The 14,967-nt window shown below is 36.2% G+C and overlaps 1 protein-coding gene across 3 annotated transcripts in view; it reads right to left on the reverse strand.

Moving 5' to 3' along the window:
* col22a1 (collagen, type XXII, alpha 1) overlaps positions 1-14,967 on the reverse strand; it is a 60,872-nt gene that overhangs the window by 32,205 nt on the left and 13,700 nt on the right. For 2 of the 3 annotated variants that reach the window (XM_082185424.1, XM_082185425.1), the window contains exons 5-17: positions 9,693-9,804; positions 9,466-9,589; positions 9,081-9,356; positions 8,374-8,454; positions 7,920-8,036; positions 7,093-7,137; positions 6,921-6,983; positions 6,701-6,739; positions 4,192-4,245; positions 3,798-3,851; positions 3,659-3,712; positions 3,236-3,289; positions 2,480-2,524 (exon numbers count right to left, since the gene is read on the reverse strand). In XM_082185424.1, the coding sequence (XP_082041550.1) occupies positions 2,480-2,524; positions 3,236-3,289; positions 3,659-3,712; positions 3,798-3,851; positions 4,192-4,245; positions 6,701-6,739; positions 6,921-6,983; positions 7,093-7,137; positions 7,920-8,036; positions 8,374-8,454; positions 9,081-9,356; positions 9,466-9,589; positions 9,693-9,804 (1,118 nt within the window). The remainder of the gene's footprint in view (positions 1-2,479; positions 2,525-3,235; positions 3,290-3,658; positions 3,713-3,797; positions 3,852-4,191; positions 4,246-6,700; positions 6,740-6,920; positions 6,984-7,092; positions 7,138-7,919; positions 8,037-8,373; positions 8,455-9,080; positions 9,357-9,465; positions 9,590-9,692; positions 9,805-14,967) is intronic. The other variant, XM_082185426.1, reaches the window with a different exon arrangement.

The following is a 14,967-nucleotide window of genomic DNA, read 5'->3' on the forward strand; positions in this document are numbered from 1 at the left end:
CCAAGGTCTTTATTTCTTTTCCCCAGTTTCTACGTTTTTGTCCCACAAACAACATTTAGGTTTGGAATGAAGCGAGGCTGAGCGACTCCTTTAACATTAAACTACTTATATTTGTCTAGACAGTTTAAAAAAAAAAAAATGTTATACAGACAACAGCAGCAGGAAATAAGTATAAAATGACAAGCTCTTGAAAAACATGTGTAATATACACTACACAGAGCCTGCTATTTCAGCTCAGGAATTCAGGAAATATAACAGATGGTAAATGAGTTTGCATGATGTATTTATTTTGAGTTCAAGGCCATTTCAGTTCAAAAGTTAAACCATTCTCGCAAAAGTATAATCTGATATTTCCTGTTTTGATGAACTATGCATTGGTTCTAAAAATATTCCTATTTGCTCCATTTGCATTGGATCACCAGTATTTATCTTTAAAGGTAATGCATTTTAAAGTAAGGCAAACTAATCTGGTTAAAGCTGAAATGTGTACACTATAAAATAATAATAATAATAATAATAATAATAAAATCTGTGGAATTTACAGTAAAAAAAAAAAAAAAACGGCAGCTATGGTAGCCAGAACTTAACTGTTAAAAAAAAAAAGTGTATTTCATTAACTGATACAATGTTAACAAACCAACCCATTAAAGGGATAATGCACCCAAAAATGAACATTTTTTCATTACTTACTGACCCTCATGTTGTTCCAAACCTGTATGTATTTCTTTCTTCTGTTGAACATAAATGAAGATATTTTAATGAATGTTGGTAACCAGACAGTTAACGGCACCCATTGACTTCCACAGTAGGAAAAAAAAAATACTATGAAAGTCAATGGGGTCTGGTTAACAACATTCATTAAAATATCTTCTTTTATGTTAAAAAGAAGAAACAAATTCATACAGGTATGAAACAACCTGAGGGTGAGTAAGTAATAACAAAAGTTTATTTGTGCATTAGTGCATTAAACTAATGTTTAAACTAATTAAACTAATGTTAAAGGAGTTAAACTAATTAAACTAATGTTTAAACTAATGTTTAATTTGTGCATTAGTGCATTAAACTAAATGCACCATTAGTGCATTTAGTGCATTAAAGGTGAACTATCCCTTTAATGCACTAAAATTTGATTTGGTAATGTAAAAGCCACATGTAGAATCAAAGTTCATCAAAAATAGCTTTTTCCATAAACTGATATAATACTGATAAAAGGCGCACAGTGTCGCACAGACACAAAACACCATCATGGTAACAAGCATGACATTTAAATAATGCAATGAACACAATTAACAAGACAAGATGTTACAAAAACCTAATGTACTGAATAACAAGTAACAAACGATTAACTGATAGCCAAAGAAAATAGGAAGAAACAATTATTTAAATAAATAAAAAAAACATCAAATGTAAGGTGTCACATGGAATTATGGGACGGGGAATGTCAATTTATGGTTTTTCACTGGTTATGGTTTTTCATAGATTGACTTTTTCCAAAAACTGTAAATTTAATTTAAATTTTACAATGAAATGTCCTGTTTGATTTACTACAGTTTTCACCACATACAGCAAGGAAACTCATTGTTAATCAAAAGGTTTTTACAGTCACATTCTCACAGTCTTTCACCATTAAAATTGCATAATTTTGCAATAGAGTGTACTTTTTCCACATTAAAATATCTAACATAATAAAATAGCTGATTTCCTGGAAAGTGTAACACTGTGACTCCTGGGGAAAACGTGTTTGTTTGAGCATCCCAACCAGTCAAACAGAGCGACATCAGCTCAACCAATCGTGTGAGTTTAGGGTGAAACTACCCTGTATGAAAACAATCAGTACTTTGCAGTTCCCTGTCACTAGTGGTGCAAATTTGCTTTAGCATTAACTCCTAACTTTGTTTCAGAAAAGTCAAATTTGTCCTAACAACCTCAGCGTGTGTGTGGAGGTGTACCGTCGGACAGACTGTGGAATGACGGTAATGCTGTACCATGTGAAACGGTCTGGTTGCACACCGCCCCCACAGAACAGGATATATGGAGTCTGCATCAGCTCTGACATCTGTTTGAGTTATCAGTCTGCCTGCGGACACTGCTGAAATATTCCCTCTGTAGCGTTTGGATCTGACAGGAACGGACAGTGCTTTTTGACAATGACTAGTTTGGACTCCGTCCAAGTTATTACAAAGCATCAAAACTAAAACAGGGGTGCTGACAAGGGGAAGACAACCGGGAACATTGTCCCAGGCCTTGAAGTCGGTGAAAGAGGCTCTGCAATGGCAGACTAAACTACATTTTTACATTTTCTGAAGGCGATGTGACTGCTGTGCAAAAAATCTGCGACATGATTTAAGACTCATTCATGTCTGTAGTGCAGGACGAGTTATGTGCCAAAGTTCAGCGTAAGGGGTTCAGATCACTAAGCTTATAATGATGTTTGTGGTAACATAGTTGTTATGATTGACAGGTGTCAGTCATTCTTTACCCTATCTCCGGAGGATCCTTTGTCTCCTTTATTTCCGGCACCGCCCTGATGAAAAACACAACATGCTCTTAATGTTACAAACACTGCAGCAGGGTTATTAAAGTTGAATAAAACTAAAACCATAAAAACATTATAGTTGCTTGAAACATTTCAGCTATTTTAACTAGTTGCCAAAGCAACATTTCTAATTTTCATTTAGTTTTACTTGTTGTAATAGAACTGCACTAAAACTGAAATAAAAATGTATAAAACTATATGGACATATACAAAAAAACGTATAAAAATCACAAAAACACAAAATAAAATTACTAAAACTTTAATATACTAATATTAAATAATAATGAATAAAAGCCTTAATTCAATCTGTTCATTATATAAAGCGTCCCTTCAGAATATTTGTACTAAACTTATATGGATTAGTTTTGCGAACTCTTTATGAACTTTTTGAAGCTTCAAAGTGTCAGTTGCGTAGCTGTCAATGAAGGGACAGAAATCTCTCAGATTTCATTAAAAACATCTTCATTTGTGTTCCGGGTTTGGAACGACATGAGGGTGAGTAATTAATGACACATTTTAATTGTAATTTTTGGGTGAAATAACCCTTTAAGAATGAACAATTGTTAGATACAAACGTGCATTTGTGAGAAATGAAGTTGTAATTATGAAATATAAAGTTTAAGTTTTTATTTGTTTACTCTGAGGGCTTCCATAATCATCAGTATAAGCAGCTGATTTAAATACACACGTCATACTTACAGACACCCCTTGAGGACCTGGTGCTCCAGGCGGACCAGAATCACCTTGGATACCCTGAATTAAAACGGGTCCGATTAAAAGGGCTAGATCGTGTTAAAAATGATGCAACACAGAGCAGATTACGTGAAGGAAACACTCCCTTACAGTGAACACAATGAAATCTACTATAACGGAAGACAGTAGAGAGCTGTATAATCGAACACTAAGTTATGTTTTTGTGCAATATTTTAAATTTGATGTTGATTTGATTTTATAGGTAACATCCACAATTGTTCAGACTGACCAAAGTGGTCATATTTTTTCACATCATTTCATATTAAGATATATTTTTAGAATTATAACAATCTCTTGGCAAAAGTTTGTGTTTGACACTGATCAAATCATATTCTAACTCTTCTGTCTATAAAGGTGGTGATGTTTTACCTTCGGTCCGAGAGGTCCAGGTAACCCAGCTTCACCTGCAACTCCTCGTTCACCCTGTTCATCAGCACAAACATGACATGCTTGGTCAATAGTCCATACACCGTCGAAATATACCATCAACTTCAAATTTTTTACTCACTCTTTGTCCCTTATCGCCTTGTTTCCCAGCCAGACCTGGTAAACCATCTGATCCCTAAAAACACCCAAATAAACAAAAAAATTTTTTATTTTTATGAGGAATGAGTCCTCTCTGCGATGGGATCACTAAGAATATTTAGACGTCACCTGATGCAACCGAGGCTGCATGGGTGTGGAAAAATAAAACTAACCAATAATATCACAGCATTCACAAACCAAACACAATGTACAATACCAAGTCCAGGTCTATATTATTTTCTGCTGAATATTCGGTTTCAACTGAAAATATGTTATCATTCAAAAGTTTACTTATCTTACAAAAAAAAAAAAAAAAGGAAAAGAAAAGAAAAAGAAAAAGAAAAAGAAAAAGAAAGAAAAAAGAAAGTGTATCTTACTCTTTGTCCTTTGTCTCCGCTGGCTCCAGGTTCACCGCGCTCGCCGCTGTCCCCCTGTGGAGAGAGATGGAATTTCAGTATGGCTTTGTGCTAAGATGTCACATGGCTCCTGGACGTGACAACGCTTCATCCTTTGGCGTGTGCTGTCCATGTTTCGATGGGGCCAAATGCATGTGAAGCACTAATTAGTTTCATTTACATAAAGTTCAAAATGTTCCAATGAAAACCTGAAAAATCTGACCTTCCAACCAAAAGAGTTTATCAAAAAACATGACCAACAAACCACCCAACAAAAAAAAAAACTGTTTTTGCTTGAAAGTATCAGAAATAATCACAATATTCACATCATCATGACAAAGAATCACATACTGTAAGGGGTTATAAATTATGTAGACGTCAGTGTAGTTGTCTAGTCAAGGCAATTAATCACACCACTAAACCACTAAACACCACTAAGGAAACCTAAAGAAGTAGTTCCCATTATATCCCGCCTTTCAGACGTCTCGTGCACTCCAGGGAATCTCCTGGAATTCTGAGAGTTGAATAGTACAAGAGAAAAGCTTTTATGACCTGATTATAGTAACGACTTCACACGCTGCTGCTTACAAGCCTGATAGTCTATAATTATTCTCAAAGTTCTTTGCACTTCGACAAAGCCAAACGATCAAAGATAAACACCATCAAGAGAAAGCAACACAAAAAAACAACCACAACGTAGAGAGCTGGCAACCTATAGAAAATGTATACACGATACAAAAAGATTTTTCAAATGGTAGGTAACAATCATGCTACCTTCTAAGTTAGCTTTTGGCCACTTTCTAATATAGCACTTACAAGAAAATCCCAGAATGCATTGCAGCAAACTCAGTGAAAATATAGCGGACAGAGTCCAGATATGGATTACTGAAAGTATCATTAAAAATTGTGTAATTAAGCATTGAATATTGTAAACGATACGTAGCACCATGTGGTAGCATCTCTTTCTGCATGTGCACCATGTCAAAAGCACATGTGCGAACTACTGCACCACAGCACAACTCAGTGTGGAAGATGACAATACATGACAGCGTTTGAGAGAGACAGAGACAGACACAGAGACAGAGAGACAACACCTCAAACACAAACATGCGTTTGCGGCATCATGCACTTTAACCAGCCAACTCCTCGATATGCTGCTAGCTAACAATATAACACATGGATACTCGTGAGTACACAAACACACATTCACAAACACAGAATGAACGCACATACACGCATGGACACTCGTGCAAATCACTGACACGTAAATACACACACAAATCATGCATAACAATAGAAACGTTTGTGTAAGGTGGTCTTAGCATGTCGATGTGAGGTTGCTAAAGTATTCTGAGTAGTTACTTACTGGCCCATTTGGCTAGAATTCCTCCTTTATTGTAAATCTATGGGATTATTTTATCTAATTAAGTTAATTAGACATTTACCCTTACCACTTACCCTTTTGACATATTTTAAAGAATGTTGGTAACCAGACAGCTTACTATGGAAGTCAATGGCTACCGTCAACTGTCTGGTTACCAATATTCTGTAATATATATATATATATATATATATATATATATATATATATATATATATATATATATATATATTTGTATTCAACAGAAGAAAGAAACTCATACAGGTTTAGAACAACCTGAGGGTGAGTAAATTATGACAGAATTTTCATTTTCGGGTGAACTATCCCTTTAAGAATGTTGAGCTATTATTACTGGAAAACAATACAAAAGCACTAAGTAAGAAACAAATTGTTTGCCATATCTAAAAGTAACAGCACACCTAAGGGTTAGTTCTAAACTATAAATTATGAGGAATAGTAATTGTTTAGCGTGTTTGTTTTTGTAATTGTTAATCTGCTCCAGCACAGTAGGGGTCAATATTCACATTTGCCGTTTCTAGGTCGCCCGCAGGAAATTCCACTGACCAATCCAGCATGCAACATTTTTCTAGCTGTGGGCGTTGGCTGGCATCTAAATTTGCTCCAGTGGAAATCTCAAAATAACACTCTTTACGAGAAGTCTTCACAGATCAAATGAGTGAAATCTGGACATTTACTGATAAGGCACTAAGCACAGGTAAATGTTTAAATAATGGCCGTTTCCGCTCTGTTCCCAACACCACTGATGAAGCTAATTATGACATTATTCTGAGGTAATTCTGCCCTGTCTGTCCGTCTGTCTGTTTTAAGCGCTGTGAGTGGGTGTTCAGTGCGCAGCTTCTTGTTTTGCATATCCTCTGAGGTTGGCGGACCCATAATTCTGCTGTTCAAAATATGGTATCCGTATTGTTTTTGTGTCAATTTCAACATTTGTTTCTTTTCTGCAGTTCTTTTTCGGAATCAAGGGTAGAATTAAGTTTTTGATGAAAACGACAGTAACACACACACGTGCACAAACACACACACACAGACTAAACATTCACTGTGCTTTGTCTATCTTGAGGAGTTTGGCTGTTAAATTCATGACCTTACCTTTTCTCCTCTATCACCTTTGATAGAGACAGCCTGGCCCTGCAAATAATCAATCAACACCGATCAATTATTCTCCAGGCCCAGAGAGATGGAAACAGATCAATATCATGTTTTTCTCTAACTTGTATGTGAAAATCAGTAAACATTTCTAATATTACGTTCATCTAAAGAGTTAATGAAGCTTTATGAAGCATTATAAGAGATAGTATGAGTGTCGTACACGTTCTCCTTTCTGCCCTTTGAGCCCTGGCGGTCCTTCTGTCCCTTTAAGACCAGGATCCCCCTGCAGATGTACAGTTTACGCAAAGAGCCAATGAGGAACCCGTCGGAAATGCATCCAGAGATGTGCAAAAGCATATTAAAGTTGTTGTGATACTGAAACACTATTTGACCTTTTCACCCTTGGGCCCCGTGGCACCCGGTAGACCTGTCTCACCCTGTAGGATGGGAAAGATTGGGAGAGACAGCAAAAGAGAGAGCAATGAGGGGATACGTTTTGAAAGTGGAGGTCAGAAATCAGAGAGTTTATAGAATGAATGCATTACAAAAAGGAACTAAATGCATTACAAAAGGAAGTTCAGATTTAACAAAAAATTGATATCCAGCCTTATGTCTTTAAAGAAATGTGACAGGTTCAATACAAACTGATTTCTATAAAGCATCCATGACACTTTTGATTTACACAGAAAATTATTTTGACTCCTCCTTCAGTAAAAACAAATGTCTATAGGGCGAGATATTCCTATATACAAATAATTGATATAAAATACATGCTTATGTATTTTTATGTACAAAAATCTGTTATGTTAGATGTTTAAGTTGAAGTTAAAATACTGTAAAGGGAAAATTTTATTGTTATTATTATATTATAATTTCATCATACTAGTCTCATATTAAAATGTTTAATTTAATTTTAAAGTCCTGTGGCTATACTATATGTACTGTAAACTTAATTTTTGCTTGCTTTTACAAATAATTTTTTTGTGGTAACCAACATGTCACAGATTTTTGCTTATAGAACATAAAATATTCCTTATTAGCATGACTAAAATTTCTTCAGCACATGATTCAGAAAAGAATTAAAGTCTATTTAGTCTTTTCTTTCTCATGTACTGTAAATAAGTTTGGTTACTGTACAGCATCATAAGGCTAATATTCAATTTTTTGGCATGTTAAACATGGGGGTTCACCAGCGTGACCTTTGACCTGGAAGTCTTACCCTTTGCCCTGCAGGACAGGAGCAGTTGACCGCGGCCGGTTTCTTCTGCTCAGCACTTGTTGGTTTTGGGGTGGGCAACGGGACTGGGGGAGCCTCGGTCGCCAAAGATTGTTCACACTGAGTGAGAAGAGAAAGTGAACGAGGAAACGGAAAAAGACTGAATGTGTTATGAAAGAAAGACAGAGAGAGGAATCGAAGACGAAAAGGATTGCAGAGCGGCTCCAGATGTCCAGTATTATGAGTATGAAATTCTGGACACTGGACAATGAATATTCCCCATCATCATCATCTTCATCAAGGACTAAAAACAAAGACCTTTGAGTCATTTATAGTGCTTGTACTGTTTGAAAGCATACGTTTTGCCTTATTATGCAGGTGATGTGTTTACATATTCTTCTTGAAGACATAACGAGGTGAGAATAAAGGTGTGTGTGTGTGAGTCAGATGCACTTACTGGTCCACCAGGGATATCGCAACACGTCTCCTGCTCAGACTGTTTACCATCACAGTAGATCACCATCCTCTGGAGGTCAAACTATAGAGGAAAGACAGGATTGTATTAGCTGTGATTCTGGTTGACTTAAAACTCCATAAACATACGGTACAGTTCAAAAGTTTGGGTCAGAAAGATCCAAAGTATCTTCTGCTCACCAAGGCTGCATTTATGGGATCAAAAATACAGTAAAAACTGTAATATTGTGAAATAGTATTACAATTGAAAATTGTAATATATTTTAAAATGTATTATATTTCCGTGATGCAAAGCTGAATTTTCAGCATCATTACTCCAGTCTTCAGTGTCACATGATCCTTCAGAAATCATTCTAATATGAGGATTTGCTGCTCAAGAAACATTTCTGATTATTATCGTGCTGCTTATTTTGTGTGGAAACTGTAATACATTTATTTCAGGATTCTTCAATGATTAGAAATGATTAGAAAGTATTTTTTCTTTAAAAAAATAAATAAATTGCTGACCTTAAACTCTATGAAGTGCCATGCAAATACTATGGTATATAAAATAATCAATAGTACCTTAGTATACTATGCTTTTACCATTTGATGCCATCATTTCACAGTATTTTTGTGCAACTTACTCTGTACGATGTAAGCTAATCTAAATGAGAGTGTGTATAAATAAACCTCAACACGGGTGCTTACATCAATGGGAACGCTGTCATAGAGTCTCTTGCCGATGACAGTCTTTCCCTGGACGTCAATGTCTTCTCTTTCCTCTATGGGCGCCGTGTCAATGTGCTTGCAGTCCAGGAACAGGGACACAGATTTGGAGTCCACCCTCATGCCAATCTTATGCCAGTTGCGATCAAACAGGTTTTCCACCTCTGGGTTCTTAAAGACTGCCCGGACCGCATCTTTCGTCAGGCCCACGGCGTTGTACTCCACTGCCTTGTTCTCTCCATCCAGACGGATGGACACCTGGAGAATATATGTACAATATATTTGACATAAGTTTTATTTGGTAAAAAAATATAGAACAATTGAAATATCAGATCCTCATTGGCGGCCCAGAATGAGTTGTCCACACCTGCGGGATGCCGTATTTGTCATAGACCTGCCACAGGTACCAGTCTTCCTTACGAGAGGTCTTCCTGAACTTAAATGTGGTCACGAAGGCATATTCATCAGGCAGACCCTGCGGCAAGACATCTCTACAACACAAGAGACAAAGAAAGCTTTGTTAAAAAGAAAAAAACAACATTAAAATAAAGTGATTTTTAAAAAATATTCCATTGCAAGTAATGATTCACGTACTGTGTTTGCTGGACGATGGGCATGGTACCGAGCCGGACATACGGGGTCTGACCTGGCTCAAATTTTTCTCCAAGAAAATCTCTCACGTTGAAGTATTCCATCAAATCAAAACCTGAGACCAGAAAAGAAGAAAAAACGTTACATAAACTGTACACTTGTCCCTAAAATCTGATTGGTTGATTAGAACCAATTGCTCCAGAGGAACGTTTTGTACTGTTGAATATTGTTAACACGTCTTTCCATCAATGATCACTAGGTGGAGCCCAAGAGACAGTTCAAAATACTGACAACATACTGAAAATGAACTTCTCCTAAATCTTTCTTGAAGCAGAGAATTTACTCGTATAAAAAAGAGATAAATAAGATTAATATATAATATCAAAATGCAATAAACAAAAGGCCTGTATGCAATGATAGAGCTTCTGCGTTTTTGCTAGGCTAGGCACATTTGCTGATTTAGCACATTTCATATGGCAGTGCTTAGAAACTCCATAAAGTTCTGTTTAAGTTCAAATATAATTTATTATCACATGTTAATTTTAATTGACTAAAAATAATGCATGAAATGTGCAATAAAATTTAATTATTTATATTATGATACAATGTATAAAATATGTATGAATTGTATTATAAATACAAATTATAATATAACTTATATGATCATATATATATATATATATATATATATATATATATATATATATATATATATATAATGTATAATTTGTGTATTTTATTTTAAATGTATATATTTTTTTATTATATATATTCAAATACATTTTTGTATTTATCACATTATTATATATTATAATATTATTTATATATTTCCACCCATTCTCCAAACAGCTTGACCAGTGTAAGGACACTTAAAATATATATCTATATATCTACATCTATATCTATATCTATATCTATATATAGAAAAAAACAGAAGTCAGAAAATGATACAAGGGACATGAAACTAACAGCTAAATAGGAAATCATTTGAGACTACAGTCAACTATACATTTAGTATTATTACACACAAATATTTGACCATAAAATGCCATGACTGACCAATCAGAATCACGTATTCCAGAAAGTAATAATGTAATAAACATGTAATAAAGGAACATAAACAAGGACATAAATGGAAACAAATCACAGCAAAGAGGAAATTATGGTCAAATTGATCAGCTGTGTTTTAAGTGTTTTAATATCTCTCCTCTATATCCACGAGAAAAACAACATGCCTCACTCGGGCCACTTTCCACATTCACACAAAAAAAAAAATCATGCCTCTGGGAACAAACATGACATCATTGTTTTTTTTTAAATAGTAAAGTGGAGCTGTGTGTGTGTGTGTGTGTGTGTGTGTGTGAGTGTGTGTGTGTGTGTGTGTGTGTGTGTGTGTGTGTGTGTGTGTGTGTGTGTGTGTGTGTGTGTGTGTGTGTGTGTGTGTGTGTGTGTGTGTGTGTGTGTGTGTGTGTGTGTGTGTGTGTGTGTGTGTGTGTGTGTGTGTGTGTGTGTGTGTGTGTGTGTGTGTGTATGGATATCAGCCCATTAATTAACGCTTTAGATCCGAGGCCAACACTCATTAAACTGCACTTGCTGCACCAGATGTTTTAAAAACCAACCTTTCATGTGCAATTACGTCAGTGGTGCTCCAGCATGTGTGTGTGTGTGTGTGTGTGTGTGTGTGTGTGTGTGTGTGTGTGTGTGTGTGTGTGTGTGTATCTACTGAGGTTGGCAGTATTGGCCTTTTACCCTAGTATAGTGGCCAAACCAGGGCACTCCTTTAACCAATATATAGTCTGTCACCATGGCGATGCCAGTGGGGCACTGGGCGTTGCCTGAGGAAGAAAGTCCAGGGTCGATCTGCGACACACTAATGCTGGTTGAGTTAAACGTTCAAAACAGCTGTCGATACTGTACATGAACCGCTGATGGTTTGTGTATATACAGCCTGTTAAATCTCACTTTCACTTGATGAACTCTCATGTTGTTTTCTTAGGGCAGGTGTGTTCGTGTCAGCAAACGGGGGCTCTTTTAAACAGTCAACGATTATTTGAACTGAAGGATGTTTGGAGTTGTTTAACTTGGTGGTAATGTGAGAACGTGCAAGTCTAGGCCAGACTGTGTGTGTGTGTGTGTGTGTGTGTGTGTGTGTGTGTGTGTGTGTGTGTGTGTGTGTGTGTGTGTGTGTGTGTGTGTGACTGTGTCTGTAATAGAGTAACAGGTGGCTGAGAACATAGAAAGAAAGCAGATACCCTGCTAACAGCAAAGAACAAAAAAATGCATAAAACAGCAAAAGCACTTTTCATCTTTCAAGCTTTTCTTTTTTAACAAATCCCTCATGGTTTCTGCCTGACCAGCATTATAGGGGGCCGTTCCAGTGGTGGACGAAGTACACATACCATGTACTTGAGTTAAAGTAAAGATACTCAAGGTAAAATATTACTCAAGTAAAAGTAGAAGTGCTGCCTTTAAACATTCACTTGAGTAAAAGTACAAAAGTATTTGCCTTCAAATGTACTTAAGTATCCAAGTACTATGATTTTTTTATTACTATAATGTCCTATTATAATTTTTGTCACAAGACTCTTGCTTAACTCAGTCTACGTGAAGACTCTGTCACTCTTGGCACATCAATCTATTAATAAAATGACATTAATTACATAATTAGTCTATATATATATATATATATATATATATATATATATATATATATATATATATATATATATATATATATATATATATATATATATATATATTTGAATTGAATACATTTTTTGTGTGTTTAATTTTGGACGGAAGGGGACTGATCCCATAAGGTATAATACATTTACAGTATTTACTGTACATATTTTTCACAAGCATCTATGGTCATAATTATAAACATCCTAATGTTATGATACATTCACATAAACCTGCACAATGCCATTGAATATATATATATACACACTACATTATGGGAGCAGCCAATTTCCCTACAAAATTAAACACCAAAACGTATTAATGCAGTGTTTCTGCTACTCCTCAGAAAAAAAAATGCTATTATATGCAAGTAATTTTAGTGTCAAGGTAATAAGCAATGTTCATTATGCGTCAGTATTTACCGATAATTGCTGCAATAATAGCTGCTGCTCTCTGCTCCGCTTAAAATTATTGGCAACACAAATTGTTTGGAACTATTGAGAGCTACACGAATCACGTGACCGCGCGGCGGCGAGATCACAGTAGGCTTGCTCGACTTGAAACGGCACACTGCACAGACCAATCGGTGAATGACATTAAAATACCGCAAGAGCGGAGAGTAGACGGCTCTGTATGCTTTTCAATCGCTCTCGCGATTTCGCTCTACACTTTGATGTCATAAACTGATCGGTCTGTGCAGCGCCGGTTCAAGTCGAACAAGCCTTGTGTGTGTCGCAACCTCTTATATACTGTCTATGGTCGCAACTCTCATATTTAACGGCTCTGGTTTGCGCTTAGTAGATACCACCAAGGCAAGTTCAAAACAAAGCGCGCACGTTGTAGGCTACTGTGATAGGTGGCTCGTTTGACCAGTTTAGTTTTTATCCACTCATAAATAAAAAGGAACGACTGATTTTGAAAATGTAGTAGAGTAAAAAGTAAGATATTTGACTTTGAAATGTAGTGGAGTTAAAGTAAAAGTCTTCCCAAATTTAAATACTTCAGTAAAGTACAGATACGCAAAAAAGCTACTTAAGTACAGTAACGAATTACATTTACTTCGTTACTGTCCACCACTGGGCCGTTCACACTTTCTTGTGTTCCATCTGTGCTAGTTTTGAGCAAAAGCATCCGTACATCTCGATGCGTTTGCAGTCTCTTGTGCCATGAAAGCTGAATCAAGTTAAAAAATACGTTTTCAAAACATTGGACCAATAGATTAATCAATATTTGCATATAGAGCAAGTATAGTGTGATTTGCCCCTTAAAGGAATAGTTCACAATTTTTTTTAATTTTTTTTTGTGATCATTCATTGTTTTTGTCACACAAAAGGAGATGTTTAACACCATAAAAAGTAGCCCAAATTACTTATTTATGGTACTTGTTGTCTGAAGCAAAGAACAAAACAAAATTTAAGCAGTTGTTTGCAGAAAATATTGCTCTAAAATCTCTTTCTCATTAACACATGAGAACCAATGCTGTTCAAGATTATTGACATCAAACCTGTCAGCAAATAACACATGTCATGGATTTATGGCAAAATACTTTAAATATATAGTATTTATAGGACACTATAATGCCAAATTGTATGTGGCTCCAGCTGTTCGCTTCTCAGCTCATTTCCACAACTCTGCGTCTCCATGCGCCAGGCACGACTCTCTCTCTCTCTCTCTCTCTCTCTCTCTCTCTCTCTCGATAGCGTTTCGCTTGCAGGACCTGTAATTTAGGCCTGGCGAGTGAAAGCGTATAATCACGAGCGAGTCTTATTTTAAACAGTGAGAGAGCGAGGGTTCTGCGGCACGGCACAGATGAGTGCGTTACGACGCATGACTTTGATCCGAACCCATGGGCACTCCAGCACACAACGCGACGACCATAGAGACCAGCCCCCTTAAGTACAAGATGTCAACGCATAAAAACGCTAACGGCAGCGCTTTAAAACGGTCACAGTGTGTCAGCGTGACAAACTTCTCTGTGGTTACAGCCAAGTCTTTGATCCAGACGCATGCTAAAATGGACATATTGGTGTTTTGTCCCCTCAGCATTTAGTTGCACACGCGCAATGTTTTTGAAATGCTTAAAAAATAATGAAACTATTAATAACGCATCTTGAGACCCATTATTCTGTTTAATTTATTTGCCCTCCACCTATCCGCTTTTAAAAATCGTCCGTGGCCGCGCATGCGTAAAACATGTGATAAACATAGCCTTTATTATATTCCAACAATTTAATTGGAATCACTATAATAAAAAATAAATAAAAAAAATTCCCCAGGTGATGGATGATAAAAATATTGACAGCCAATCAGAATCTATCCTGCTTTAAAGAGCTCGATCATTTAAAGTGGCAGACGAGAAAACTGCAGCGCGAGCTTAGAATAAACATAGCAAATGGTCAGAGGATGCTAATGTTGTTATCATTATACGTTATAGTTATCTTTATGGTGATTATTTGGTGTGAACGTGCCTTAATACATTAGTAAAAAGCTATGTTGAATATATGAGCGATAAAAATTAGTTAGTGCACTTACACCCCACAATGCAGGCAACTCCATTGATTTAATGGTGCATTGCAGATTTAGAAGAAAACAAGGG

The sequence above is a fragment of the Leuciscus leuciscus genome, assembly GCF_965113295.1.
Source record: "Leuciscus leuciscus genome assembly, chromosome: 12".
In the NCBI taxonomy this organism is placed as follows: Eukaryota; Metazoa; Chordata; class Actinopteri; order Cypriniformes; family Leuciscidae; genus Leuciscus; species Leuciscus leuciscus.